At 38.2% G+C, this 25,843-nt stretch overlaps 1 protein-coding gene across 1 annotated transcript in view; it reads right to left on the reverse strand.

Annotated features, from left to right (window-relative positions):
• UBR4 (ubiquitin protein ligase E3 component n-recognin 4) overlaps nt 1-25,843 on the reverse strand; it is a 180,860-nt gene that overhangs the window by 128,278 nt on the left and 26,739 nt on the right. Inside the window, exons 12-24 of the mRNA XM_007935639.2 lie at nt 25,635-25,734; nt 25,359-25,496; nt 24,078-24,195; nt 22,487-22,674; nt 21,170-21,329; nt 20,969-21,054; nt 7,907-8,076; nt 6,480-6,762; nt 3,733-3,868; nt 1,846-1,925; nt 1,197-1,325; nt 300-482; nt 33-155 (exon numbers count right to left, since the gene is read on the reverse strand). Coding sequence (XP_007933830.1) covers nt 33-155; nt 300-482; nt 1,197-1,325; nt 1,846-1,925; nt 3,733-3,868; nt 6,480-6,762; nt 7,907-8,076; nt 20,969-21,054; nt 21,170-21,329; nt 22,487-22,674; nt 24,078-24,195; nt 25,359-25,496; nt 25,635-25,734 — 1,894 coding nt within the window. The remainder of the gene's footprint in view (nt 1-32; nt 156-299; nt 483-1,196; nt 1,326-1,845; nt 1,926-3,732; nt 3,869-6,479; nt 6,763-7,906; nt 8,077-20,968; nt 21,055-21,169; nt 21,330-22,486; nt 22,675-24,077; nt 24,196-25,358; nt 25,497-25,634; nt 25,735-25,843) is intronic.

The following is a 25,843-nucleotide window of genomic DNA, read 5'->3' on the forward strand; positions in this document are numbered from 1 at the left end:
AAGCCAAATTCTGTCGTTTTTTGAATACATACCTGTCGAGCAAAGTACTCCTCTACAATTTCAACATCATATTTTACTGAGCTGCACTTTGTGGATGCCAGTTCTGTGAGAGAACCAGCATGTTCAGTCTTCATTCCTTGTTTGGTAAGATGATCCTATTTGGACGGGAAGAAAAAAACTTTCAGGAGATTGATCTAGAAAGAGTCCAAAATTTTCTTTTCCCTTAAAAAAGTCCCCATAGGTACAGAGCAATGTTGGCTCTGAATATCCCTTAGAAGCAAACTTTGTGTTAGTGGTACCTTTATCCAGTTGACATAGGAGCTGATCCGGAGGCGAGAAGACCATCTCAGGGTATGTAAGATGTCACATTCACTCATCTCAGGGGAGTTCATGGCCAGTTGGTTCATATAAACCTTTGATGGTGGCAAAATTCCTAAGATTCTCCACAGTATCAAGAAATAATATTGAAGGGCACAGGCTTCCTGGATGAAGTAAAAGGAGCAGTCAGAGTCAGAATCTGGTATTGCCACAAGAGCTCCCTAATAGCAATAACTCCCAAATACAACTTTTAAAATAGAATTGTGTGGAGTCATGATTTTCAATTGATTTGACACTCTTGAATCAGCTCTCAGACCCTTCTAGAGTATACCTGATAATAAGCAGAAATTGGTAAAATGTACATTTAAATAATCTGTTCCATATTCTGCACATCTTATAAGCTAAAAATACTTTCTGTTTTAAGAAAATCTTGGCTCCCTAACATTTTACAAAGAAACCAAAAGAGAGCAGGATATCCTACTTGGCAGATCCTACAATCAGTTGGCCCTTTCTGTGGCTTGGAATTGCTGTTACAGCTTTGAGAGGTAGAGAGACAAATGCATAAGATCAAAGAAAAAGCTTAAGTATGAAGCTTTTACTATAACCTACCAAACAGCTTTCACAGGAACTATAGCACTTAGATGGCCTAACTAGCAAAGTCACAATTCTTTCTATAAACACTAACAAAAAATACAAAAATGATAAAACAATCTCTAAGGTGAGCCAAGCTTCATAGAAATATCAAAGTATCAGTAAGTTTTACAAACAGGTATTCAACCAACCGGTCAGATCCCAAAAGAAAGTTTCAGGTAGGCTAATTACTACCCAATAATCAAACACGGCCCAAACTCTCTTAAGCCAGGCTCCCGCGGTCTTACCAGGGCTGTTACATTCTTGTTTTCCTTTCTCCTGACTGTATCAAGCTGAGATCCAGCTGCAAGCAGGGATGTCAATGCAGTGTAAAGTTCATCATACTTGACAAGTTTGGAGAAAAGAACATCACATGCCTAACACCAAAAAAAAAAAAAAAAAGACAAACAATCATTTCTTCTTATTTTTTGAATTATCTTTTTCTACTTCCATGCACTAATGCTTATTAATCACATGACTGGCAAAATATCCATCATACAATAGTCACTAATTTCTCATTGGAGCAGATTCCCACTCAGTAACTTTATTCAATGTTCAGGGTATTGTAAGCATACAACTTAAGGCTTTAGAATGAGAGAATGAGGTAATAATTTTTGTCCATTAACATATCTGCATATGTGACAAATGCTAACTGAGATAATCTTCAGGAATCATGTGTCAGAACTGCCAACCACCAAAAATGGCTTCAAATATGGCAAAAGCCCAGCAAACATATACCAAAATTACATTTTCCTTTTAGAATAAGCCCAAATTCTGAAAGAGACTTTAATCCCTCATTACAAAACATAAGTCATCCCCCTCCTTCCCACAGGCTAATTTTTAGTGGAGAAGTCATAAAGTCATCTGATCCTTATGTAAAATGGGGTTTTAAAGTACCACAGAATCAAGACGATTTAAGTCATCTTCTGAGGCTTCTGGAGATAGGACACAGTAGAATCTGGGTTGTGGTACAGCATCTGGAAAACAAGGTACTTATTAAAAGAATGATTTCATTCACAACTGTTTAAGAGACTGAATGCAAAAATTTAGAAAATATTATGTACAGGGTTGACAGACAATGTTTCTACAAATCTATTTGTATGTTCTGTAAGAATTCTCAGGTATATAGTACAGCTGACAAGAGACAAGGTTGTAGTCACTTCTTGGCCACACCCAACCACCCAAAGGGGAGTGATTAGTTGGACCTGTGAGCTTGGAACCATAGTCGCAGAGGACATCAAGTTCAATTGGCATAAAATACTAAACAATAACATTGTTCCACACCCTACTTTGGCGAGTAGCGACTGGGATCTTAAAAACTTGGAAGTGTCCATCTAGATGCAACGAGGGATCTCTCCTTGTCTACAGCAAAGAAGAATGAAGAAAACCAAAGACACATGGAAACAATTAGTCCAAGGGACTGGTACACCATGTGATCCTCAGCCTATATGACTATGAGACCAGAAGAACTAGATGGTGTCTAGCTACCACTGTCAACCACTTGGAGGGGGATCTATGTAGGAGGTTCTGGATAGAGTGGGAGAACAATGTAGAACAAAACTCAAAATCATTAAAAAAAAAAAAAAATGACCAGGTTTGCCAGTCTGATAGAGCCTAATGGAACCACTGAAACTATGGCCCCTAGTTGCTCTTCAGGTCTGGAATTGAACCCACTCCTGTGGCTTCCAACCAAACAAAAGACTGGCATATGAGCTGAACATTTATGTTAGGTAGATACACTCCTTGGAGAGATCAATCATGGGAGAATAGAAGGGCTGTGTATGCACAGGGAGACAGCTCAGGGGGCAGGAATGCATGGACACAGGGAAGTAGTAACTATGAGGAGGAAGTGGGAGGGGAGCTGTTGCATTGTGGGAAATTTCAGTCAATGTCATCAGACAAAGTCTATGTGAGCTGCTATATGGAAAGTGAATTTGCTCTGTAAACTTTAATCCAAACCACAATAAAAATTTAAAAAACAAAAGTATAGAAAATACTTTAGAACAGTTTCTCAAGCTTGGCGCAAAACACACTATGGGCTAGGTAACTCTATGGTTTTGTGCACTGTAGGCATCCCTGGTCTCCTACCACTGGATGCCACCACCCTTCCATCTGTGACAACCAAAAATGTCTCCATATTGTCAAAGATCTCTTTCTGGGGGTAAATTTATCACCAGTTGAGATCATTACTCTAGAAGTTAACTAAGGTGCTCTATAATCATGAAGTTAATCAATAAAATTGTATCGTTACACAGCATTAAACTTAAGTGCTGTTTTCCTAATATCCAAAGGGCTGACTAATTAAAAAAAAAAAAAAAGTGATCATAATGATAGTAAAGTCATACTATCAGCATCATGAAAGCTTCCAGAAAATACTTCCTACCTAACAATCCTCAGGATGAGAGCAAATACATGCTAGAAAGGAACACAGATGGCACCTCATCAAAAGAACAGACAACTGCAATATGAGAAACACTCGAGAAAATGCCATGGTCCTTACTAGTTTCAGAATGGTATACCAAGGCCCAAAGTGAAATTTAGCCTGTGGGTTAGAACCACATCCCAAAGGGAAATGAGGAAAATTTAATTTAATTAGTAGAATGGCAAGAATCCATGTATTACACACTATGGTGTGTCCCAATGCCTTTTTGTTTAAATGAACAGAGTATATGGGAGCAAATGTTTTGAATCTGTAGGTGAGTATCTGCTACCCACAAGCAAGAGATTACACTAATGACTAAAGATCCTATAGGATCAGTTTGTTATTACAATCTTCTTTCTAACCTGATGAGAAATGCTTAGACCAGTTTTCTTCTACTTCTTTGAACCCATGATAGAGAGGGGTGGTCACTCGGCGGCAGGTGGTGTCCTGGGATCCACTTGCCCACCCAAAAGGAGGACTTAGCAGATTATGCTGTACCTTTAAAAACATAAATACTCAAATTAAGAAAGATATGCAGTCACCATTCTACTTTTCACCCCAGGCATGTAACTAGATCGGTTAAGTCAAAGTTTGGGAAAATCTACAAACTAAAATAAAACCTTAAGAGATTTTCCTGTGGCCTCTTCTGGGAAGTGTTTTTTTTTTGTTTGTTTGTTTGTTTTTTTAATGGTGCATAAAGGGAATAGTGCTCAATGAAAGGTTTTAAGAAATGATGGACATAATAACCCTTAACAGCCTTCCCATCCTCATTTTAGATCTTCACAACAGAAGAATTTACCAATACAAAAAACTTAGTGCTCAACTAGTACAGAAGTTCACAAAGACAGAAAATAACAAATGCTGGCAAGGAGGCAGAGAGACTGAACTCTCATACACTGTTGGTGGGACTGTAAAATGATATAACCACTGTGGAAAGCAGTATGGTGATTCCTTAAAAAGTTGGAATCAGAAATAGATTTGACACAGCCATTCCATTACTAGGTATATATCCTAGAGAAGTGAGACCTAGGACAAGAACAGATATATGCACACCCATGTTCATTGCAGCATTATTTACAATAGCCAAAAGACGGAAACAACTTAGGTGCCCATCAACAGAAGAATGGATAACTAAACTATGACACATACACACTATGGAATACTATGCAACACTAAAGAATAATGTAGAATCTGCAAAACAGCATATAATATGGATGAACTTTGAGGACATTATATGCTGAGTGAAATAAGTCAATCACAGAAGGATAAATATTGTATTAGTCTGTTATTATAAAAAGTCAAGGAAAGGTTTATATATGGAAGGAAATTTTCTTTGTTGGTTACCAGGGGTGGGAGGAGCAGGGAGAGAACACTGTTAGATAGGTAGAGACAAGTATTGACTTGGGTGAAAAGAAGGGCAATGTACTAAATGTGAGTGATCAGCATGGTGGCATTGAGGAAGAAGAAGACATAGAGAGGTACATGGGAGGTACAAACAACAAAGATGAACCCTTTTGCACATACAGTACTGCATTGTCAGTGAAAGCAAACATGGATATACGGGTGGACAGATGGGTGCACAGGCTGAACTATTAGGTATGTCTATGCAGCAGGGAGTGTACCCAAGGCCATGTACAGGGTTGGCAAACAATATCCCAACAAGTGTATTGGTATGTTCTATAAGAATTCTCAGATATATATATAGTAGAGCTGACAAGGGACAAGGTTATAGTCACTTCTTGGCCACAGCCAGCTACCCAGAGGGAGCTATCCACAGTTGGACCTGTGGGCTTGGGACCATAATCTCAGGGGACATCAAGCTCAATTGGCATAACATACTACACAAAACACTGTTCCACATCCTGCATTGGCAAGTAGTGACTGGGATCTTAAAAGCTTGCAAGCAGCCATCTAGATGCAACAATGGGTCTCTCCTCATCCAGAGTAAAGAAAAATGAAGAAAAACCAAAGATTCATGGAAACAATTAGTCTAAGGGACTGGTACACCACACAATCCTCAGCATATACAACTATGAGACCAGAAGCACTAGATGGTGCCTGGCTACCACTCAACCACTCAAGGGAAAATCTATGTAGGAAATCCTGGACAAAGTGGGAAACAATGTGGAACAAAACTCAAAATCATTAAAAAAAGAAAAGGGACCAGGTTTACTGGTCTGATAAAGCCTGATGGAACCACTGAGACTATGGTCCCTAGTTGCCCTTCAGGTCTGGAACTGAACCCACTCCTGTGGCTTGCAGCCAAACAAAAGACAGGCATAGGAGTTGAACACTTACATTAGGTAGATACACTCCTTGGAGAGAACAATCATGGAAGAATAGAAGGGCTGTATATGCACAGGGAAACAGCTCGGGGAGGGGCAGGAGTGCATGATAGGAAGGACACAGGGTAGAGGTAACTATGGGGAAGAAATGGGAGGGGAGCTGTTGCATTGTGGGAAATTATAGTCAATGTCATGAGACAAAGTGTATGTGAAGTACTGTACGGAAAGTGAATTTGCTCAGTAAGCTTTCACCCAAAACACAATTTAAAAAAAAAAAAAAATTAGTGCTCCACAGTCAAATGCTCCCTGAATGTTGGAATTCAGGGCATTATGCTAGATACAAGTAGAGTGGGGTAACTTAAGGATAATTCCTGTGAATGGAGCTTATAATCCAACTTTAACAAACACATCAAATTAGATAATCTACATTTACCACTTCTAGTAAACATAAAGTGCAAGGGCATGTTTATAAGCGCTAATGGTCTTCCTAATCCTACCCATGAACTTCCTACAACAAACACCTAAAACCTAAAGTGTTGTTGTTGTTATAAACCGTCGAGTCGCACCCAACTCATAGTGACCTCTCCTTGAGTTTCCGAGGCAGTATCACTACAGAAGTAGATTGCCCCATCTTCCTTCCGAAGAGTGGCTGGGGGGTTTGAACCGCCAGCCTTCTGGTTAGCAGTCAAGTGCCTTAGGCACTATGCTACCAGAGCTCCCAAAACCTAAAGTAAGAAGATCATTTGGGCTTGGGCCATGGCAACTCTTAAGAAGAATGTAGTTCTAACAGTTAAGTGAAAAGTTAAAGAATGCATTGGTCTGACCTGCTCAAACAGATACATGGGGGCTTTAGAGTACTGATGAAGGAGGTAATCAAAGATTAAGAGGAGGCGAGCCAGGATGAGAGGTACAGAGCGCATCTGGACTTCCATGTTGACACTCAGCTCCTGGATGATCTGGACAAATAGAGTCAGTATGGCCCGCCGGCCTTTTTCAGTGAAGTTGTGGAAAATGAGGAGGAGGAGTTGCAGGTGCTCTATATTCAAATCTTCAGTCTCATTGGGCACCACCCCTTGCAGGGCATTTTGCTTCATTGTAGACAAAAACCTACCACAGAGAAAAGGAACATATGTCCAGTGTGAAAAGTTAGAATATCCCACCAACAGTTAAAATATCAAGCTCTGAAATAAATATCTTTAACCCAGAAATGTAGACAGCAAATTAAGGAAGAAAAAAAAAGTCACATGTTAAAAAGACAAAAACCAAATCTTGGCTACAAAAAAGCTCAGAATGGACAAGAAAAATGTTGCCAAGAACTTTCAGCTCTCTCAATTGTGGCCACAGCAGTGTTAACGCCCACCCTGGCATTTATGGCAATAGAAAGAACTTTAAGCTCCCCGAAAATGAGCTTGGGCAGGTAAAGCTATTTCAATAACTTGTACTTCAAGCCTACAGTTTAATCTGAGTTTAAGAGTTTATACTAGTAGTTGAAAATAACTCCACAATAAATAATACACACACACACACACACACACACAATTCCGTGAACTTATCAGAAAAACTCTTATGCAAAAAGGAATGAATGTAGCCAACTGTTTCCACTGCCTTTGACTATTAGAAGAGAGATTTGTGTTTTAATAAAGGTCCCCTCCTCCTGGTCTTTTTGCAAGATTCCAACAGGAAAAATATTGTGGGTCTTTGGCATTCAAGGTTTATGATTTCTCAAATCCAGTATTAGAGCTATTTGATCTCAAATGGAGACTAGAAAAGCAAAGCCTTTTAGGAAAACAAACTGCTTTGAAGACCCATAACCATGTAAACAAAAATGGCAAACATGGGTCTATCTCAAGAGGATTTAGATGATTAATCTGAGCTTCCTTAAGTAGATAAAGTCTTTAAAATTTTCCAAAAAAAGGTTATACATTGAGAGCAAAAATACCAGATAGAGTTGGGCTGCCTTTCTTTCAAAAATCCAGGTCAAAATAAAATTGGTTACATCCAGGATTCAGGTTCTATCTAATAATTATAATCAAATCCCTCATGTGCTAAAGATTCCTTTTCCAGACCACAGTTTATGTACTTCTGTTTTTAGAACAGCTTATCTTCTCCCTATCAGAAACACAGCCCTCCACCCTCACCACTTTCAACACGATCAGCTGAGTATATCTCAAAGCCACAGATTATCTACAAAGAAGTCCAATAAACACATAAATAATCTTTTCCACAGGACCTTCTCATGGAAATATCATACCTGTCCCAAACTTTAAGACATTCGGGGACATCAGGATCTCCTTGAGCACCAGCTTTATGTTGCCAGATGAGCAGGAGGCGTGAGAGTACGGAGAGGCTTTGAGGGTGAATGTACAAGGGCCAAGGGCCCTCAGAAAAAGGAGCAATCCCCAGCTGCTGCAACAGTGTATTCTGACGTGAAAGACACACAAGAGACCATTAGGAAAATAAAGCCAAAAGGCTACCATTGCTCTCTAATGTTGTTGTTGTTGTTATGTGCCGTCAAGTCAGACCTGACTCATAGCAACCCCTCCTTGGGTTTCCGAGGCATATCACTATGGAAGTAGATTGCCCCATCTTCCTTCCGAGGAGTGGCTGGTGGGTTTGGACCACCAGCCTTCTGGTTAACAGTCAAGTGCCTTAGGCACTATGCTACCAGAGCTCCCTCTCTAATGTTAGTTGTCTTAAATATTTGGAAAGAATGCTTTAAAGAAAGAAGTATCCAGAAATTCAGATTTACAAGAGATCTTGAAGAAACACAATTTAGCTCAACAAATAAAATGTAAATGAAAAATTAGTAATCCATCAACAATTACAGCTAATCAGTGGCAGGATTGGGACCCTGAAAAATGAGAAACACACTGAGATAACATAATCAGGGTAAGTTTTCAAATGGGCAGAACTTAAACAGTTGGTGGCTTCAAAAGAAAATTTTTGGAACTAGTGTAATAAGCTAACAGTTTTTCTTTCATAATCAGTTACATAATACAAATAATATGCGAAAATGGGAGAACCATCAACCTGAGGATGTAAATTATGTTAAATTAACAGTTTTAGCAGAAATATTCTGCCTGTAAGGCGTCAAAGCCCACTGGCTGATGTATCTAGAATGAATCAAGACTTTTCTTTGCCTCCAGTTGTAGCATGTCTTTCAAATGAGCTTTACTCTGAGCTCTGTTATCTAAGCTCCAAGTTACCTTCTCAAGCACACACACACCCAAACTGAGTAGGATGCCAACGGAAAAGCAAACATCTACTTTGGCTTCAGAAGACAAAAATCATGGTTACCTCAGGATGTTGGATAAATGTCTAAGTCTGCCAGACTTAATTATAGTCACATACAACATTTTAGAGGACTCCATTCTTTGGAAGTGAGTATTAATCAAAATCTCACACATTAGAAGTAATTCACATATAAAATATTAGGCAGTTCCCAAAAGCCAAGCACAGGGCTAAGCAATGTACATATCACATCACACTAAATGCTCAGAGCAATCTTATTATTAGGGAGATATATATGATCCATTTAGAGATGAGAGCAATAAAGCTCAGAGAGGTTTGGAATATGGCCAAAGTCACATGGTTACTCATTGAATAAGCCAAGTTTGTCTCTAAAACCCGTATTCTTAACCACTATACTCAACACAGCTATAAGAAAAAGTATCGATTTCTTATCCCAAAGAAACAATTCAAAAGAATAAACATGTCTAAACATGGGAACAAAATTATAAATCACAAGGCAAACCTCAAAGAACTATGATAAACCTTCACATCAAAATAAAAAAAGAAGACAAGCACAAATATTTAGCAAATACTAAAATGACAGCAACAAAGGAAATGGTAACACAATTCATAAACAAAATGAGCTCAGCACAGAAAATTACATGGAACAAAGAAATCAGGAACACCATGAAAAAACATAACCAAATAACAGCAACAAATTCATACTTGTCGATAATTACATTGAATGTCCATGGATTCAACGCACCACTAAGAGACAGAGAGTTACAGATTGGATAAGAAAACATAACCCATCAATATGCTGCCTATAACAGACTCACCTTAGAGACAAAGACAAAAATAGACAAAAAATCAAAGGTTGGAAAAAGATATAGCAAGCAAATAACAACCAAAAAACAGCAGGAGTGGTAAAATTAATTTCTGATAAAACTGACTTTAAGACAAAAACTACCAGAAGAGGCAAGGAAGGACACTGTATAATGATCAAAGGATCAATTGAACAAGAAGATATAACCACAATAAATTATCCATAAACCCAATGAAAGAGCCCCAAAATACGTAAATCAGACTTTAACAGAACTGAAAAGGCAAATAGATGACTCCACAATCATAATAGGAGACTTCAATATACCACTTGCAATGAAAGATAGAACTGGAAAAAACTCAATAAAGAAGCTGAAGAGCTAAACAATACAATCTACCAACTTGACCTTATAGACATCTACAGAGCACTTCACCAAACAACAGCAATATACATTCTTTTCCAGTGCACATGGAACATTCCCCATGATAGACCATACATTAGGCCATAAAGCAAGCCTTAATAAACTTAAAAATACTGAAATATTGCTAAGTATCTTCTCAGATCACAATGTTATAAAATTAGAAATCAGTAATAGAAGATCAACGGAAAAAAAGCAAACACATAGAAACTGAACAACACCCTCCTTAAGAAGGACTGGGTAATAGAAGAAATAAAAAAATGAAATTAAAAAATTCCTTGATTCAAACAAGAATGAAAATACAACATACCAAAATCTTGGGTCACAGCAAAAGCAGTGATCAGAGCCTACTTTATAGCAATAAATGCATACATCAAAAAAGAGCCAAAATCAACAACTTAACCCAACATCTCCAAAATTAGAAAAAGAGCAGCAAAAAAAGCCTACAGTCACCAAAAGAAAAGAAATAATACTCAAGCAGATATCAATGAAACAGAAAGACAACAGAAAAAAATCAACAAGACTAGAAGTTGGTTTTTTGAAAAGACTAATAAAACTGACACACCACTGGCAGATTTAACAAAGGAAAAGAGTAAGAGAATATAAATAACTCAAATAAGAAACAAACTGGGGACAACACAACAGAACCAACAGAAATTAAAAGGATAATATCAGGATACTATGAAGACCTACACTCCCAACAAATTTGAAAATCTAGAAGAAATGGACAGATTTCTAGAAACATACTGCTTACCTACACTAACAGAGACCGAGGTGGAAAATTTGAACAGACCTGTAACAAAAGAAGAAATTGAACAGGTCATAAAAAAATTACCAACAAAAAAAAAGCCCTGGCCCAGACAGTTTCACCAGAGAATTCTACCAAACATTCAGAGAAGAACTGACACCAATCCTACTCAAACTATTCCAGAACACAGAAAAGAATGTAATCTTCCCTAATTCATCTTATGAAGCATGCATAAATTAGATACCAAAACCAGGCAAAGACATCACTAAAAAAGGAAAACTACAAACCAATATCCCTCATGAATACAGGTGTAAAAATCTTCAACAAAATTCTAGCCAATAGATTCCAACAACATATCCAAAAAATATTATGACCAAGTGGGGTTAATTATCAGGTCTGCAAGGATGGTTCAACATTAGAAAAAATAATCAACATCATCCATCACATAAATAAAACAAAGGAAAAGAACTACATGATCATAACAAGCTAGGCAGAAAAAGCATCTGATAAAATCCAACACCTATTCCTGATTAAAAAAACTCTCACCACCTCATCCAGAGCAAAGAAGAATGAAGAAAACCAAAGATTCATGGAAACAATTAGTCCTAGCAACTGATACACCATGAGATCCATAGCCTATGCAACTACGAGACCAGAAGAACTAGATGGTGCCTGGGTTACCACTGTCAACCACTTGAAGAGGGATCTATGTAAGGATCCTGGATAGAGAGGGAGAACAAGTAGAACAAAACTCAAAATCATTTGGGGGAAATAAAAAAAAAGAGGGGGCACCAGTTTTGCTAGTCTGATAAAGCCTGGTGGAACCACTTAGACTATGGCCCCTAGCTGCCCTTCAGGTATGGAACTGAACCCACACCTGTGGCTTCCAGCCAAACAAAAGACAGGTATAGGAGGTGAACATTTACCTGAGGTAGATACACTCCTTGGAAAGAACAATCATGGGAGAAGAAGGACTGTGTATGCACAGGGAGACAGCTCAGGGGGCAGGAGTGCATGGAGGGAAGGATAGAGGGAAGAGGTAACTATCAGGAGAAAGTGGGAGGGGAGCTGTTACATTGTGGTAAATTGTAGTCAATGTCATGAGACAAAGTGTATGTGAACTGCTGTATGGAAAGTGAATTTGCTCTGTAAATCTTCACTCAGATCATAATAATAAATAAATAAATAAATAACTCTCACCAAAACAGGAACAGAAGGGAAATTCCTCAACATAATAAAGGGCATATATGCAAAACCAGCAGCCAACATTATTCTCAGTGGAGAGATACTGAAACCATTCCTCTTGCACACAAGAACCAGGCAAGGATGCCCTCTATCACCACTTCTACTCAACATTGTTTTGGAAATCCTAGCCAAGGCAATAAAGCAAGAACGGAAATCAAAGGCATTCAAATTGGTAAGGAAGAAGTCAAACTATCCCTATTTGCTGATGATATGATCCTATACAAAGAAAACCCAAGAGACTCAGCAAAAAAAAGTACTGGAACTAATTGAGAGATTGAGCACAGTGGCGGGATACAAGATCAACATACAAAAATCAGCTGGAATCCTCTACACCAGCAAAGAGATTGCTGAAAAGGAAATCAATACCATTTACAATAGCTACCATACCCGGGAATAACTCTCACTAGGGACATAAAAGAACCGTACAAAGAAAACTACAAAACACTACTTCAAGAAACCATAAGAGAGCTACATAAATGGAAAAACGTACTATGCTTGTGGATAGGAAGATTGAATGTTCTGAAAATGTCAATACTACCCAAAGCAATCTAAACATTCAATGCAATCCCAATCCAGATCCCATCAACATTCTTTAAGGATATGAAAAAACCAATCACTAATTTTATAAGGAAAGGAAAGAGACCTCAGATAAGCAAAGCACTAATAAAGAAGAACAAAGTAGGAGATCTCACACTCCCAGAGCTCAAAACCTACTATATAGCCACAGTAGTCAAACAGCCTGGTACTGGTACAACGAAAGACACCTAGACCAGTGGAACAGAATTGAGAACCCAGAAATAGATCCATCCACCTATGGTCAGCTGATTTTTGACAAAGGGCTGAGATCCATTAAATGGGGAAGAAATGGTCTCTTCAACAAATGGGGCTGGAAAAACTGGATATCCATTTGCAGAAAAATCAAACAAGAGCCATACCTCTCACTATAAACAAAAACTAACTGTAGATGGATCAAAGACTTAAATGTGAAACCTAAAACTATATAAAGTTCATCAAGGAAAAATTTGGGGCAAATTTAGAGGTCCTCATTTATGGCAAAAACAGACTGTCAACATAATCCAAAATGCAAAAAGCTGAAGAAAAACTAGATGAACGGGACCTTCTGAAAATTAAATGTTTATGTGCTTCCAAAGACTTCTCCAAAAAGTAAAAAGAGAACCTACAGATTGGGAAAAAATATTCTGTAACAACACATCTGACAAGTGACTATCTCTAAAATTTACAGAAAATTCTAACACCTCAACAACGAAAATAACAATCCAATTTAAAAATGGGCAGAAGACATGAATAGACACTTCACCAAAGAGGATATTCAGGTGGCCAACAAGCATATGAAGAAATGTTTATGATCATTAACCATTAATCAAAAAAGCCAAACGCACTGCTGCTGAGTCTGATCTGACTCATAGCGACCCTTCCTTGTTTTCCGAGGCACTATCACTACGGAAGTAGATTGCCTAATCTTCCTTCCAAGGAGTAACTGGTGGGTTTGAACCGCCAGCCCTCTGGTTAGCAGTTACATGCCTCAGGTAGTACGCCACCAGAGCCATTGTTGTTGTTGTTGTTGTTGCTGTTATGTGCCGTCGAGTCGGACCCGACTCATAGCGACCCCTCCTTGGGTTTCCGAGGCAGTATCACTACGGAAGTAGATTGCCCCATCTTCCTTCCAAGGAGTGGCTGGTGGGTTTGAACCGCCAGCCTTCTGGTTAGCAGTCAAGTGCCTGAGGCACTAAGCTACCAGAGCTCCTACCAGAGCCATTAGAGAGATGCAAATCAAAACAACAATGGAATACCATCTGGCCCCACCAATTGGGACTCTCATATACTGCTGGTTGGACTGTAAAATGATACAACCATAGTGGAAAGCAGTATGACAATTCCTTAAAAAGCTGGAATTAGCAATACCATTGGATTCAGCAATCCCTTTACTAAGTATATATACATCCTAAGGAAGTGAGAGCCAGAACAAGATCAGATATATGCATACCCATGTTCATCACAGAACTATTTATAATAGCCAAAAGATGGAAACAACCTAGATGCCCATCAACAGAAGAATAGATAACCAAACTATGGTACATACGTTCAATGGAATAGTATGCAACACTAAAGAATAAGGTAGAATCTGCAAAACACCGCATAACGTGGATGAATTTGGAGGACACTGTGCTGAGTGAAGTAAGTCAATCACAGAAGGACAAACATTGTATTAGTTCATAATTCTAAAAAGTCAAGGAAAGGTTTATATATGGAAGGAAATGTGCTCTGTTGGTTTCCAGAGGTAGGAGAGAAGGGGAGGAAACACTGCAAAAATTTAAAAAATAATAATAAAAGGAATAAACACATCTAAGTCACATCAGAAAGATTAACTGTAGCACTGTTGAAAAATCAGGAAAAAATGTAAGAGTTCAAATCAAGGGGCACTGCAAGTATAATGGAGGCAAACATAACAACTACAGTAAAACATAAAAAATGTACTTAAGAATAAAATTCTAAAAATCATCCAAAAGATGATTATAACTGTAAAACTGTGTATCTATGTAGATAAAGAGAAGAAAGAAACATGCAAAAATTAAAATCATGAATGTGTTGAAAGGATTATGAGTAACTATTACTTACAATATTGTTTAACAATAGTCCCCCACTTAAGTCATGATGAACCACACTTACAACTGTCTGTTTGTCCTTTTGTCTTTACATCTTATCATTAGTACCACATACAATGTTGTAAGCAAATAAAGCACTCATGTTCTCATTCTCAGATATTCACATGCCGATGATCAATGTTATGATTTACAGCAAAAGGATTAGCTGAGGTTTTTTCTAAACTAAATCAGAGGCTTCAGTTGCTTGAAAACATGGACCCAAACACTGATTGCTTTGCTAAAGTTAGCAGGCAGACTCTGGAACAGTGATATGTTACCATGGAAGATATGAAGAAAAAAAGAAAAGGACCATACAGACATTCTGACTAATTTTCTAATTAGAAACACTATCCCCATTCCCAGTGATAATCCAGATGATTCAGAACCTTCCACAAGTGGAGTTCCTACCACAACTGAAAAAGTGCCAATGATGTCCAACTCGTCTTCACTATTGGAGAAATATGTTATGATTTGGGTATTTTTTTATGTATCTATGTATTAAAATTCATTTGCATGCTTATATATAATGTTTTCAACCCCTCAAAGACAATAAAGATTAGGTTTATAGATACTGATAATAAAAGGCATAATAATGAAAAAAAAAAAGGGAGAGAGAGAGAGAAGTATTTGACTTCTGTCAGAACCAATATATGAAGTCATTGAAACAGAATTCTGACATAAGTTGGAGGCTATTGTATGATTTTTTTTTAAGTGAGGGATTTTCTTTTGTTCATTTGTATGCTTGATTTTTAGGCCTCAGAGCCATATGGACTGAGCTAATATTCCTCAGTGGTATGTTGTTTTGGGCCATATTTTTTCCGAAAATTTTATCTACCCTCCAACCCATATCAAGCTCTAATTAAGAGAAACTGACTTTCTAATAAAAAAAAATCGGGTCACAATGTATCAGCAGAACTCTGTTGAACCATCCCTTCCTACCCTCTGTGAAGCCCTTTTCTGCTTCTTGTAAATGTTGGCATTCTCTGCCGTCATCTCTCCTGCTGCCCTCCATCCCTCTCACTGATTCATTACTTCAACAACTACCTCTTTGTGGGTAATTCCCAAAGCTATATTATCAATCTAATTTTTTAACTCCTCAATGTCAAACTCACACTTCCAACTATTTTCTAGACATCTTCACCTCACTGGCATCCCAAAACTTCCTATCTACAACAAAACTCTGTATCTCTCCTTCCTGGCTTCCCTATTCCTAATAGTAATATCCTTCTAGTCACATTCGGTACCATCTTAGGCTTCTTCCTCTTCATGCCCTTCACCCCATTCAAATAATGTCCATTATATCTGCATTATATTTCCTTTGTCAGTATCATATCTCCCTCCTCTCTCATGATCCCACATTAATTCCTCTTTTTATCTTCAGTGAGTATACAGTAAGCACTCAATGATTATCTTTTTAATGAATGAATCTAGACCACTACAATATGAAATAATGGTATCAAAACAATAATTGAAAATAGCATCTAACATTTAGTACACACTAGTACTATGTACCAGGCACTATTTTAAAACGCTTTTCATGAACCAATTCTTTTAACAACCACTGATGCTCTAGACCTCTGTCTTGCCAAGGTCTATCCTACTACCATAAGGCACTCTGGTAGCACAGGCCTAAGGCATCTGACTGCTAACCAGAAGGTTGGTGGTTCAAACCCACCTGTCACTCTGCAGAAGCAAGACTAGGAAATCTACTTCCATAAAGATGTACCATCTTAAAAACCCAATGGAGGTTGCTATGAGTCAGAATCGAATCAATAGCAGTGAGTTTGGTTTTTCTATCCCATTACCATAGTAATCTGTAGAAAGTGAAGCCCAGTGGCTTGTCACTATTTCAGCTCCTTAGTACAGATTTCAAAACTCCTTACAATCTAGCCCAAACTATTTCAGACATCGTTTTTCAGAAAAATTGAACCAGTATTTGCACTCTCTTTATATAGTACCATAACGTCCTTTTATACTCACTTCATATGGCATCTTACCTTCATTCACTATTGCTGTTGTTGTGTGCTGTCAAGTTGAGTCCAACTCACAGCAACCTTACAGAACAAGAGTAGAACTGCCCCACTGGGTCTCCTACATTGTAAGCTTTACAGGAGCAGATCACCGGGTCTTTTCCCACATGGAACAGATGGTGGGTTCAAACCACTGACCTTTCCATTAGCAACCAAGTGCTTAACCGCTGTGTCACCAGGGCTCCTTATTCTAATATCAACCATCTTTTATACCTCAGACTACATCCTTTATACCCTATACAACTATGTCACAGTGTCTCTAAAATCTTATCTCCCTACCTCCACTCCTCACCACTCATAAGTAATTTTTTTCCTTTCTGAACTACCATTCCACTTTCTCAGAATTCCAACAAGGGACATCTCAGAATCTAGTGATGCCAGAAAGAACACCACAGCTAGCCATCTTACTAAAATGCTTTATAGAAAAATTTAAAAGAGCAGAGCTTAGCCATTCCCAGCACAGTTCCTCCCACAGACTTTCAGCACTAAGTCTACTTGCCAAGATGTCCACAAGTCATTGATAAGTAGATTTCAACTTCTTATCTAAGTAGGCAGTAGGCCTATCACTTTTAACTCAGAATCATAGTTCTTTATTGCCTTCCAGCTGAAGAAAATTTTTAGGACATAACTTACATTTGTGTACTTTTACAGACTGGGATACATTTTATTAAATTTCCTTAGAAAACACTATGTGTGTCTTACAACAAAAGTTAGGCACTTTGGGTAAAGATGCTTTCTGAATTACTCCAAAAAACAAGGTCCAATATAGGAAAATTCAGTAGCACATAGTCTGACTAGAATATTTTTCACTTTCTTTCATCATAGCAGTAGGGAATGGATTTAAAATCCATATTTTGGAGATGGAATGAAAAGGGAAGTTTAAGGATTCCCCATGCCATAAGACCAGTTGTCATGTGGAGCCACGCTGCGTGCCCGTACAAAGTCTGTAATTACTTTAAAAATGCAAAGAGTACAACGTTACTACAGTAGTCTTAAAGATTCCCATTCTCTAGAGGAAAAATATTTCTTCCTATTGTGTTTGGGCAAGTTTAGGAAAAGGCCAAGTCTATAAACTTTAGAACTTCTCTGAATAAACCTAAGTCAGGGAAAGGAGCTGACAACTTGGGCAGGACATTCAGACCCTATATAGTTAAATACTCACTGAAGCATTTCCTTGGCTTCATCTTAGACAGGTCAACAACTTTTCTGCTCAATTTATATTCCTTTGCCCACCAAAATAAAACTTTTCATCTAATAGTATGTAAGTATAAATGGGTTTCATAACATACTTTTTAAATAACAACAAAAATAATTTAAGGAAATTCTCAAATAATTTGGAATTATGAGAATCAATTTTAACCTCCTGAAATAGCTTTTGGGATTTTGTCCCCTTGGGAACAACTGACAAGACTTTGAATTAGGTACTGATTCTGAGAATCCTCAGGAATAATCTTTAAAGTATGAAAAATGTTTTTAAACACTTAGAGAAATTTATTGGAGACCTACCAAATTAAATTCCATTGGGAGAGGGGAGTGGGAGTAACTGCTGTTGTTGTTAGGTACCACCAAGTAGGTTCTGACTCAGTGACCAACACGACGTACAACAGAATGAAACACTGCCCGGTCTGGTGCCATTCTCACAACCGTTCCTATGTCTGAATCCATCACTGCAGCCATTGTGACAATTCATCTTGTTGAGGGTCTTCCTCTTTTTTGCTGACTCTATACTTTACCAACCATGACACCCTTCTCCTGGGACTGGTCCCTCCTGGTAACATGTCCAAAGTACATGAAACTATATCTCACCATCTTCTAGAGAATTCTGACTGTACTTCTTCCAAGACAGATTTATTCATTCTTCTTATAGTCCACGGTATATTCAATATTCTTCACCAATAGCATGACTTAAAGGCATCGATTCTTCTTCAGTCTTCCTTATTCATTGTCCAGCTTTCACATGCATATGAAGTGATTGAAAATACCATAGCTTGGGTGAGGCATACTTTTTAGTCTTCAAAGTGACAGCTTCACTTTATAAAACTTTAAAGAGATGTTTTACAGCACATTTGCCCAATGCAATACATTATTTTGATTTCTTTTGTGCTGCTTCCATGGGCATCGATTATGGAGCTGTGGTGTAGTAAATTACTTAGTGTGGCTTTTCTACCCATAAGTCTTTGTAAACTCCAAGGTAGAATTTTCTATGAGCAACTGAGGAGCTCCTGATTGCTGAAGTTGTCCACCTGGAGTATTTCTGTTGGGAGTGGCACAAAACAATGTTCTGGGAGGTGCCCACTCTCTCTCACGTGCTTAGAGTTCTGATGCTATGATTGGCTAGTTTGACCACCCTGCCGGGCTCAAAAGGAGGGCTCCTAGAGGCAGAACTCTCTCTGACTGCTGGTTGAGGAAGAAGACGTGCTGCCAAAAGAGACAAGTGCTGCTGGAAGAGACACGCGCTGCTGGGAAAGAGACTCAAGAGACACGGGTTGCTGAGTAAGACACCGAGGGACATGCACTGCTGGGGGAGAGACTGTGAGAGACTTGGCTGAGAGACGGTGGGCTGGGAGAGAGACTGAGCGTTTTTCCTGAACTTGAATTGTAATCTGGTGCTTCCCTAATAAACCTCATAATCTGTGAGTTCTGTGTGGCCACTGCAGCGAATTATTGAACCCAGGAGAGAGGTGGTGGTGCTTTGGGAGGAAAAGTTGGTGAAAGGGCTGGAGGGAGGCAGCATGTCTGGCCTTGCAGTAATAGGCCTTGGGCTACTGATGGTGATTCTGCCTTCCTCTTGTGGGATTAGAGGAGGTCAGAACATGTGGCCTCCTTGCCGTTTTTGAAGGAGCCAAGAAAATTAAATCCTTGAAAATTTTCAATCTTTCTTCCATTTGTCATGAGGTTGCTTATTGGTCCAGTTGTGAGAAGTAACCAGGAATTTGAAATTTAAAAAAACTCCCCAGGAATCCTTATGCACACTAAAGACTGAGAAGCACTAACTTTAACCATGTGAAACTATGCCATCGCCAACTGTCAGAGAGGATGTAGATCCACACCATCTCTTACAAATTGCTGATGGGAGTAAATATTGTTGCAGCTACTTTAGAGAATGGTTGGCATTATTTGTTGAATTTCACATATTCTATAAGCAGGCAATTTTACTACTAGTTATACTCCCAAGAGAATTTCTTGCCCATATATAGCAGGAGATACGTGTAAGAAAGATCACAACAATTGGGAATAGCAACAAAACCTAGAAATAGTCCAAACGTCTATCAGTTAGAGAGGAAAAGAGATGAACAAATTGGTACAGTCTCACAATGGAGTATCTAGAGTTATAAAAACAAGAACCACAGCAATTTGCAACAATATAGATGAATCCTGGCAATATTATATCATATGATATTAGAGAAAAAAAAAAAAGGCCAAAAAGACCACATAGAGGATATTTTTTATAAAGCTAAAAACAATTAAATATTTGTAAATACTTAAAAATACAAACACAAATTTATACATATATATATATATATATATCCACATATACATACATATACATACATATACACATACATAGACATACACACACGTGTAAGGAAATAAGGAACACGTGATTTAGGACTCAAGATGTCAGCTACCTCAGTAAAAAGAAGGAATGAAAAGGACTAGAATTCTATTATTAAGGTTCTAGATTTTGTTTTAGTGGTAAATTTATAAATATGAATGTATGTAAGAGCATCTATCTCCTGCAGATTGGCTGATTTTATTGAAAAACACTCATTAAAATTTACATTTCCTTGATTTTTAATAACTCTGAACATTTTTTCCTCTGTTTCTTGGCTATATATATATGTTTTTTTTTTTTTTTTAAATAAACAGCCTACTTATGCCTTTTGCCCATTCCTCTATTAGGACAGTCACTGGGAGGGCTTTCTGGTTTGCTTTTGTAGTTTCCTTGTAAGCTTACCCGGTGATTTGAGGATAAATTACATATTTTCTTTTTCCTGAAATGATCTAAATTAAGGCAGAGGTACATACTAGAATAATCTAAGTTCTTTACAGTAATGGGATTCAGTGACAACCTGTGTGCCCTCACACTAGGAACAACCATAGCTAAGAAAGCTGGTGCAGAGAGCTGACCTGCACATCAGAGTATACACAAACCTGCAGGTTAGGTGACTGAAGGTCAGAGGTTACCAGAGAATGGTTGAAGTGATAGAGAGCAGCAGCAAACTCTTCATCTGATGAACCTGAAGGCAAATGGGAAAATCAATTCTCCAAACAGCTACTTGATGCATTACACCACTTTGCCAACAGTCACTCCACTAGAAAAAAATTCACCACGCATATATCCCATCTACTGACCCTTTAGTCCATCTTTGTCCACCTCCTTGATGATACTGGCCAGAGTGGCCATGTGGTGTTCTGAAAGAGATACACTCAGATAGTTTCGGATAAAATTGTTCCGAGAATTCAGGATGGAAGAGGTGATGAAGTTCAGAATGTTGGAAGCCAGGCCTAAGAACTAAAGAATTTAAAAAAAAAAACCTCATATAAAAGTCATAAACCCAGAACGTCTACAAACCTAGAAAACAAAATACGCACATAGACCTCATGCAATGGACACACTGAATTAAAAAGCATCAACAGTGGAAACTAAATATGATCATCTTCCCTATTTCACCAGTTACACAAAATGGTATACAATGGATATCACAAAATATTGTATGAAGACACCCAATTTCCATACAAATTGACCTATTCCTTCCACTCCTCTCAGATCCTGTCTTTGTCTTGTGCTAGGACATTAGTGATACATTAAATTTTGAAATCTATATTAATGGTCATTTTATATATATCATTTTACAACTCTCCTCTATTAAAATTAAATTGAAAAATCAGTGTGCACATGTTTAATGTCCACATCCTTGATTAAACCATAAGCTCTATGAAGGCAAAGACTGTGTCTGACATGTTCCACTCATGTATTTTCAGAATGGGGGGCTGACATTTAGCAGATAATCAATAACCACTGGTTTAACAAATAGTTAGCAAGTACTTATGATATACCAAATCTAAGCTAAGGGTTTTAAAAATATTCTCTAATTCTTTACAACACTCTAGCAGGCAAGTACCACCATTCTTATGTTATAGGAGATAAAACTAGGGCTTAGAGAATTTCAGATTCTTGCCCAAAGTCACACAGCCAGTTAAGTGGTAGAAGAAATAGGTTTCAAATCCACTCTGTCTGACTTATAAGACTAAACTGCTGTTATACACTGCTAAGCTGATCCAACCCACAGTGACCCTATGTAACACAGTAGAACTACCTCCCAGGGCTTCCTAGACTGTAACCTTTGCAGTAGCAGATCACCAGGTCTTTCTCCTATGGAGCTCCACTGGGTGGATTCAAATCTCCAAGAGCTTAAACACTGTGCCAGCAGGGCTCCTTCAAGGCTAGCTACTAACTAACCCTCAATCAAGGAAGCAATACCAGGAATACAAGTTATTTAATCAAACATAATCATTACACATAAGTCCCAAAAATAAGGTATCTTCAAACATTACAGTTATCCAACCTACAAAACATGTTAATTGAAATAATCTGCATCTCAAACCTTTTCCACTCATTTCCCCTTCTCATTTCCCCTTGCCCTGAAAACCTCAAAAACCCACTCTTACCAACTCAGGATCTTTTCGACTAGCCAAAATGTTGCCCTTCTCACCAGGGGCCTGCTTACTGGGGCTTTTAACTCGAGGAGAGCTTTCCAATGGAGGAGGAGGGGGAGGAGGAGGAGGTGCCACTTTCTCTTTACTGGGGGAGATGGTCTCTTCAAACCACTGCCCCAGAATAGGTTCACTGTCATCATCTGCATAGAAAAAGAGAAATGTTAAAAAAAATAACAAATTTTTAAAAATTTCTGGGTGAACAGCTTTCTAAGTCAAAAGAAATGCAATGACATCTGATCGGTTATACGGTTGAATAAATTTGTCAAAACACATCTTACACATAATAAAATGGAATCACTGTATTATATATAAATTACACCTCATAAACTTTCTCTCTCTCTCACTGCTGTTGAGTCGGATCCAACTCATAGCAACCCCTCCCTGGGTTTCCAAGGCAGTATCACTATGGAAGTAGATTGCCCAATCTTCCTTCCAAGGAATGGCTGGTGGGTTTGAACCACCAGCCTTCTGGTTAGCAGCCTAATGCCTTAGGCACTATGCTACCAGAGCTCCCTACCTCAATAAAATTGATATTAAAAAAATACATATATATGTGTGTGTGGGAGGGAAGGAGATCAATTAAGGAAGAGAAAAAACCCTCACTTTTCTGGCAATAAGCAAAATATTTTTAAGAACAAATACATTGTTGTCTTATCAATTATAAACCAACTCCAAGATAATTAAGAATCAGTGTTCTCAACATTGCACAAGGTTCCCACAAACATGAAAAAGAATCTGAAATATTTATCTTATTCAATGCCTCTACCAACTAAAGCAGTAGGGAATGTTAGTTTTGTTTTGTTGTTCACTACAACAGATTCTTGGGTTCCTCTCCAAGTACCTATGATAGTAACCAAACCAAACACTTCATACAGCACCTTTAGAGTTTTCCTGGGAAAGCCCAGAACAAAGTTTGCAAAATGGATCAAGACAGAAAGAAATGTAAACAACTGAAATATATTTTGATTTTAGAGTTAAAAGAATGAAAAGAAACTTAAGTTTTGATGATACTTTCTATCTTTTAATCTTCAATGAGCTCAACTTGCTCTTAAATAATGTCATCCTAGAGTACACATAGGAGCTCTGGTGGTGTAGTGCCTAAGGCACTTGACTGCTAACCAGAAGGCTGGCAGTTCAAACCCACCAGCCACTACTCAGAAGGAAGGTTAGGCAATCTACTTCCATAGTGATACTGCCTTGGAAACCCAAGGAGGGGGTGCTATGAGTTGAATCCGACTCAACGGCACATAACAACACAGTACACATAAAATCAATACCCATATTTTGCTGTTATTACAGCATGCCGCTGAGTTGATTCTGACTCATGGCAACCCAACAGGACAGAGTAGAACTGGCCCATAGGATTGCCAAGGCTGTTATTTTTACGGAAGCAGACTGTTATAATTTTTTTCTCCTGTAAATATCCATGCTAAGCAGATGAAAATAAAATGGTATAAGCAGGAAACTAAAGGTACCTACTGGAAAACCTCCTGCTGGAGTCTGTAGCTTATCTCTATAGAAGAGAGAAAAGAGAACCCTCTACCTTGGCTGCTGTCCTCCTCAGTACTACTGAAATCATCCTCATAATAGGTGTTGGAGTCAGTAGAGGCGCTGGCATCACTGCTCATGGAGCCCTTCCTCTGACGCTGCAAGACACATGCCTAGGAAAACAGGGAGGTTTCTATAACTGATAATTATCAAAAAGGGAATCATCCTAATTATTCTCATTCATCACACGGAGCATGGTCTCCTTGTTTTTTTTTTTTTTTTTTTAATGAAGATCAAAGACTGCAGTCTGCAGCATAGATCACACCACAACATAAAGAAAACAAAAATCATCACAACTGGACCGAAAAGCAGTATCATGATACATAGAGAACAGATCGAAATTGTCAGTGATTTCATTTTACTTGAATCTAGTCAATACCCATAGAAGCAGCAGTCAGGAAATCAGATATCTATTGCATGGGGAAAATCTGCTGCAAAAGACCTCTTTAAAGTGTTAAGAAGTACAGATGTCACTTTGAAGACTAAGATGTACCTGATGCAAGCAATGGAATTTTCAATCACTTCACATGCATGTGAAAGCTGGACAATGAATAAGAAGACAAAGAACTGATGCCTTTGAGTTGTACTGTTAGCAAAGAATACTAAAAACACCATGGACTGCCAGAAGAACAAATAAATCTGTCCTGGAAAAAGTACAGCCAGAATGCTCCTTGGAAACAAGCATGGCGAGACTGCATCTCACCCACTTTGATTGTGTTATCAGAAGGGACCATTCCCTGGAGAAGGATATCATGCTTACTAAAGTAGAGGGTCAGTGAAGAAGAGAAAGACCCTCAATGAGATGGACTGACACAGCGGCGGCAATGATGGGCTCAAGCATAGCAAGGATTGTGAGGCTGGCACAGAACTAGGCAGTGTTTCATTCTGTTGTACATAGGATCATTATGAGTCAGAACCAACTCCATGACAACTAACAATAACAATGTTCTTTTTTTAAATGGAGAAATATTCCTTCTAATATCACCCCCCAGGATTTTCATTTTATCTTACAAAAGCACCATCATAGTGTTCTCAATGTTTTTGCTTCAGCAAGCCAATTGTCAAAAATCTCCTAGTATCACAACATTGCCAAGCAGTAATTGATTCAAATGTTTGATTATGTTCAACCAGTTAAGAACCCATCTCCTCTTCAAAAACAATACCATAAATTTGAGTTTGTAAAGGTCATAGTACATAGTCAATTTCCTTTCTTTTGAGAAGGTTATAAAACCACAAGATTTTCCAAATTTCCTTATTATTAATGGCTGCTTCACACCTTTCTGTAGGAAGTTGAGAGTAAAGTCAACAGCAGGTTTGTCAGTGGGACAGAGTCAATGAGCCGCTGAATCCTCTGTATGGAGGTACTCTGGGCCATAATACTCAGGACTGCAGGGGGACCATCTGTCTCCCAACCCTGAAGGAAACAATATCAAAAGAGAATTAACGATATGGCTGAATAAGAAATAACAATGTGATTTGGTAGATAAAGCTAGATTACCCAGAGTGAACCTAGTAATTAATGTGCAAGTTCCCATAACTATAACCTCCTTACCTTGTGCAGAGCTTCTACTTGCAGGTCTTGAAAGAGAGATGTTAACAGCTTGATTGCATGGTTTGCTAATATTACGGAGAGCACCCCAAATCCCTGATGCCTACACATAGAAAAAAATGAAAATATTAACTTGAAAATTACAAACAATGAATTAACAACCTCTGAAAGAGCAGACTGTGACATTTTTGGGTCCAAGACTCCTTTGAGAA

The sequence above is a fragment of the Orycteropus afer genome, unplaced genomic scaffold (genome assembly GCF_000298275.1).
Source record: "Orycteropus afer afer isolate SDZICR_OR568_19922 unplaced genomic scaffold, OryAfe1.0 scaffold00031, whole genome shotgun sequence".
Taxonomy (NCBI): domain Eukaryota; kingdom Metazoa; phylum Chordata; class Mammalia; order Tubulidentata; family Orycteropodidae; genus Orycteropus; species Orycteropus afer.